The following is a 6,148-nucleotide window of genomic DNA, read 5'->3' on the forward strand; positions in this document are numbered from 1 at the left end:
GTGGCTTCACAACAACTCCGTGGCTGTTCTTGAATGGCCCAGCCAGAGCCCTGACTTAAACCCAATTGAGCATCTCTGGAGAGACCTGAAAATGGCTGTCCACCAACGTTTACCATCCAACCTGACAGAACTGGAGAGGATCTGCAAGGAGGAATGGCAGAGGATACCCAAATCCAGATGTGAACAACTTGTTGCATCTTTCCCAAAACGACTCATGGCTGTATTAGATCAAAAGGGTGCTTCTACTAAATACTGAGCAAAGGGTCTGAATACTTATGACCATGTGATATTTCAGTTTTTCTTTTTTAATAAATTTGCAAAAATTTCTACATTTCTGTTTTTTTCTGTCAAGATGGGGTGCTGAGTGTACATTACTGAGAAATAAAATGAACTTTTTTGATTTTTGGAAAATGGCTGCAATGAAACAAAGAGTGAAAAATTTAAAGGGGTCTGAATACTTTCCGTAGCCACTGTATATTAGCCTATAATATTAACCAAAGTTAAATAGGCTACAGCTGTGTAGCACACAGAAGCCATTGCCATGGTACTGTCCATAGAGTGCCTGCCATTTACTTGCGGAGTGCTGTCTTACTTCTCCCATCCAGCGTAGCCTAGTCTGCCGAAGCCTCCCTCCACTGCTTGTTTGGGTGGGTGATTTGCAGACTGATCAACATCCCACCCCTCCTGTGACCCATGGTTTGACTGTATGTGTATTCAGAGCCAGTGAGCAATGGACAAAATAATAATAATAATAATAAAAACTGCGTTAGCGTGAGATAAAATATTTGTCAGCATTAATTAATTAATGCATTAACGTGATAATAACGCGTTAACATGCCCAGCCCTAGTTTAAATGTAAATGAATAAATTAATACCATTTTGTACATTATTTCTACTGTCATTTCTAATTCAGGGTATATACACAGGAATCCTGAAGTAAAATTCAATACCTTTAAGACCTTTTCAACATATTTCAAGACTGACACTTTGAGATTAAATCAGCCATACACCTTTAAAGGGGATATTTTTGAGTTTTTAAAAGGAATTTAAATATATTTATAACAAATTTATTGCCTATATGTCGTCAGGTTGTAACGCCACCTAAAAATTGATGCATTCACCAACTTTCTCAGTTGCCTATAACAGCCTGTATAGGCCTATTGTTTTCTATGTGAAGGGCTGGTCAGATTTCCTGCCAAAAGCAACTGTCTTACATAGGTTATGATGTTTATATACGCAACATTACAGCAAATCATATGAAACACAGTGTAATTTTGTGTTTTACTTGGTTTAAACTAGATAATTTGAGCTTGCCTGCAATGATACGTGTGATAACTCGACCACTTGATCAATACAACAAAATTCAAATAGGCCAGGAGGGAACAAAGATGAAGAGAAAAAACTGAGTGATGAATAATGTAAGTAGTGTAACTTAGGCGGTGTAGCACAGGCACAACCTGGAGGAGGAACTAGTCTAAATGACTGTATTAGTATAATATTATAACATTAAGTTAAAAGTAAATTGTTAACTTAATAGTAAACTATAAGTTTGATATTAATATATTCATTATGTTCAATATAATAGTATATACCTTACCACTAGTGTAATATTAATTCAAATTACAGCTGTTTAAGTTTGGGGTTGTTTTTTTTTCATTAACTTTGTGCAAGAAAAATGCTCTAGGCTACATGATACTCCAACCTTGATTTTGGGCAGGCTACTAACTCCGCAATAATCATAACCGTTTATGCAGAACATTGAGTTCAACATTTATAAAGTTTGTTGCAGCACATCAAATTTTTATTTTTTTAAAATCCTGCTGCATCCAGGCTGTGATTGATCTGTGCACAAAAAGTGACATTAACAAGAGCATCGGCTTTATGGGAAGTTCAACGTGTTTCAATAAAAGGCAGAGATTCAGCTAAATAGCCAAACGTAAGCCAAACCCACACGCTCCTTGAATTTTCCTTGTTGTCTTCTGTCTTACCGATTCAGCTTCTTGCAGCACATCTCGCTCTTGTTTTTCAGGAACGGGGCTGTTCAAGTGGCCACAGAGCAACCGGCCAACCGGGTTAATCCCGTTACTCCTGATCGCCACTCCGACTATGTTTTGGACGATTAACATTGCGGGTCCGGCAGGGTGGGAGATTACGGTCGTAAATCATTTTCCGGTTCGCACGGATCTATTTTTTGGAGTGTTTAAGAGTGAAACAGGCGCTCGGTAGATCCCTGCGCCTGACATTACAGAGACGAATCACACAGTCAATACTCACTGCCTGTCTAGTATTTTTGGCTACGCATTATAAATAAATACGTTCACCTACACTTTTAGCAAACAAACTTTTGGACAAACAGGATTTTCACATTGAAAAAATTAACTTCAAAATTGAATACCTTGTTAAATGGCGATTAACAGTTTAATACTTTTTAATGGCCTTAATTTTCGCAAAATTGATTTATTACCTTTTAAGACTTTTTAAGACCTTGCGGACACCCGTACATAGCAAGACTACATTGAATAAATATTGATTTTCCATCTGAATCGTCAGAATGGTTGAGATTGAAATCCCAACCCTAATTAAATGTTGAATCAATATTGCAGTACTGATGAAAAACGACCATGTATGAGCGTGACATTGGAATAATATTGATTTATAGTTGCCCCGATTATACTTGATTGAGCATTGATTTGTAGTTGACTGGGTAACAACAACAATGTTGAAAAATCATCTATTTATAGTTGACCAGAAATGACATGATATTGAAAAGCCACGGATTTATAGTTGACCGGGAAATATGATTGAAAAGTCATCTATTTATAGTTGACCGGGAAATGACGTGATATTGAAAAGCCATGGATTTATAGTTAACCGGGAAATACTGTATGATTGAAAAGTCAATGCAGCATTATTGACCGGGAGACCATCGCTTGGTGGATCAACTTTCCTGAACCAGTCCACATCAGGTAAGCACATATTTATTTATCTAATGTTTAATTGTACCAAATTTGTAGACATTTATCGTTTATTGACATTGTCTAACATTATATGCAGTCATAGACTATATACAAGTGTTTCAATACCATTTTATACTGACAAATAGCACAATATCCAAGCTCCATCGTATTAGGATAAGTTACTTCGCTAGTATAAATGCTAACTTTATCACCAGAAGATAATATTCTGTACAGGACTGTAAATTATGTTAAAAACTGTACTTTATCTTTGCTCAGATTTCAACTGCTTTGCGAAATATATGCACACCTTTCTCATGCTCGTAACTGATCTTAGCTAATGCCCCTGTCATTTAACTTTAAATAAGCCAGCTAACTTGATACATCTGTCAGTCTTCTACAACTTTCAGCCTCCAGATTCAATCTATGACTGCATTTAATGTTTGACAATTTAAATAATGTTAAACTATAAACGTCAATGGATTCCACCACAGCCAAGCAGTCTACATCTTCAATAAACTGGCAAATTGGTAACATTAGTGAATTCAAGTAAGTTAACTGTTATATATATATATATAATATAGCGCCAATTCAGCCCGACTGACATTGTTCATCTTCACATCCTTTTCACTACTGAAAGTTGTTTTGTTTGTATGGTTTCTGTTATAGATGCCCTGACTGAACCAATGGGGACAGAAGTCTTTGACTTTGCCCAGGCAGCACAAAAATGGCTTCCTATGCTCCAGATCTGATGGGTGGACAGAGCAGAACAGGAGTAGTGAATTAATTTTTTTTATTCCATAAATAAACTTGTATTTTTTAACTGATTCAATTGTCCGTTATCATTTATACATTTTTAATATATTATAGTCTCTTTTATGTGGTTTAATATTGGTTGAAATAACATTGAAGTCATGTTGTGTGATATTTAGGTGGTGATGGCGCATAGATAAGATGCTTGCCTTTGGTGTGGGAGACCCGGGTTCAATTCCCCACTGTAACCCATCCACCATTGTGTCCCTGAGCAATAACCCCTAGTTGCTCCAGAGGCGTGCGACCTCTGACATATACAGCAGTTGTCAAGTTGCTTTGATAAAAGCGTCAGCTAAATGTAAAAGATTTTTAATTAGCTATGACGTTGTTTCAGTATTAAAAAAGGGTGCAAAATGATGATGAATCAACATCACAGTCTGATGTTGATTCAATTAAATTAGCGTTGAGAGCAGAATGCCGTTTCAACGTCATTTCAATAGTAATATTGGTTGAAATATCATTGAAGTCAAGTTGATTGTTAGTTAGGCTATCATTTCAACGTTGTTTCAATAGTAAAATTGGTTGAAACAACATTGAACTCACGTAGATTTTTAGTTAGGCTTTGATTTCAACGTTGTTTCAGTAGTAAGATTGGTTGAAATACCATTGAAGTCACATTGATTGTTAGTTAGCTATGATTTTAACATTGTTTCAATATTAAAAAATGGTGCAAAATGATGATAAATCAACATCAGAGTCTGATGGTGATTCAATTAAATTAGCGTTGAGAGCAGAATGCTGATTCAACATAGTTTCAATAATGTTTGCTATCTGCCTGTAATTGTCTTATAAGTGAGTCAAATTACCTGCCCTGGAGGGACAATGAAGATTATTTTGTTCTGTTCAGGCAGGCTGAGGGACAGGTTTCTGAATGTAGATTTCTCTTCTAATGCAAAGATTAAATTAATCAATTATTGTGTTTTGATTTTGCTTTGGTTAGTGATGCTGCCTTCACTGACCTGTAGTAGGCGAGCTGCAGAGCGACCTGGATGAAGGCGTTCGGACTCATGTTGTGCTGCTTGGGAAGGTCCTTGCCAAACCTCTTGAAGTTGAACACATTCACATCGAGGTCGTTGATCAGTCTGCGGGAAATTTAAAACATTTTGTAGTTGTGATTAAATCATTCAGCACTCAAGGTTCACTCACTTAGTTTTACAGCAGAGGAACTTGCTAAAATGTCACCGTGCGATTTAGGTATGGAAATTCGGTCAGGTGTTAACAAGTCCAAGCCTCATTCAGAAGGTAGTGAGATATAACCAAAAGCTCTGGAAAAAGTTAGCAATTTAGGTTGGTTTTACACTACATACAGAAATGTGTTCCCAAGGTCAAGAATAAACCTGCATCCATATAATTTGTATTGTCTGTTGTTTTATATAATAATTATTATAATAATTCTAAAATGTTTCGCTTTTCATTTTGTAATACAAGTGATTATCAGAGATCTTACAAAGTAGAGCATTATATGGTAAAACTTTACTTTAACCCCAATTTAGCATTTATAAGCAGAATACAAACATGTAATAAATGGTTTATAACCACATTAACGTGGTTGTAAGCAGCTATAAGGACATTTTAAGTGTGACATTAATGTGCAGTGTCAACAACTATATCTTCTCCTATGAGAACATATTTTATATTATTGCAACTATATTATCTGTTTATACACCAGCCTCCACTTATGGTAGCCCACGGGAGGAGTTATGCCAAATACATTAACAAAACACTGTTAGCAACACAAGTTGCTAACAACTACATTATCGTGTGTTATAAACCATTTATTAATTGTTTATATACTGATTATGAACACTCAAAAGGAGGATTGAAAGTAAAGTATGTCATTTTTGGACATGACCATATCTGACCACAGATGTATTGTTTTTAGCTGCGATTCGCCTGTTACTCATGCCGCCTCACCAAGCTCCGTGTGTTGTCGCATCTTTAATGAACAAAGTGTTTCAAAGTTTTGCGCATTCTTTCAGAGCCAAAGCCAACACCTGTCTGATTCCAACACCAACAATCTGGTTGATCACTTCAATCATATCTGCTTGTCGTCACTAAATATTACTGCTCCTCTAAAGGTTAGGCCTACGTCTAAAGCTAGTAAACAACCCTGGATAAATGACAGCATTCGCAGCCTAAAAAGGGAATGCAGGAAAGCAGAGCGCAGATGGAAAAAATCCAATCTCCAAGTCCATTACCTCAGTCTGAAGGATTTATTAATTAACTACAATAAAATGGTTAAGGATGCGAGAACACACTATTTTTCTGAACACATTACTACACATAAACACAATCCCAGGTTTCTGTTTAAGACTGTGGATCAGCTGGTAAACCCAACCCCTCCTTGTGCCTCAGCTGGAAGTAATGATGACTGTGAATTG

The 6,148-nt window shown here is 36.4% G+C and overlaps 1 protein-coding gene across 1 annotated transcript in view; it reads right to left on the minus strand.

Annotated features, from left to right (window-relative positions):
* Nucleotides 1–6,148, minus strand: part of cratb (carnitine O-acetyltransferase b) — a 28,339-nt gene that overhangs the window by 4,250 nt on the left and 17,941 nt on the right. The window contains exon 11 of the mRNA XM_046058167.1: nt 4,727–4,849. Within this exon, the coding sequence (XP_045914123.1) occupies nt 4,727–4,849 (123 nt within the window). The remainder of the gene's footprint in view (nt 1–4,726; nt 4,850–6,148) is intronic.

This window comes from Micropterus dolomieu, linkage group LG09 (assembly GCF_021292245.1).
Source record: "Micropterus dolomieu isolate WLL.071019.BEF.003 ecotype Adirondacks linkage group LG09, ASM2129224v1, whole genome shotgun sequence".
NCBI classification, from domain to species: domain Eukaryota; kingdom Metazoa; phylum Chordata; class Actinopteri; order Centrarchiformes; family Centrarchidae; genus Micropterus; species Micropterus dolomieu.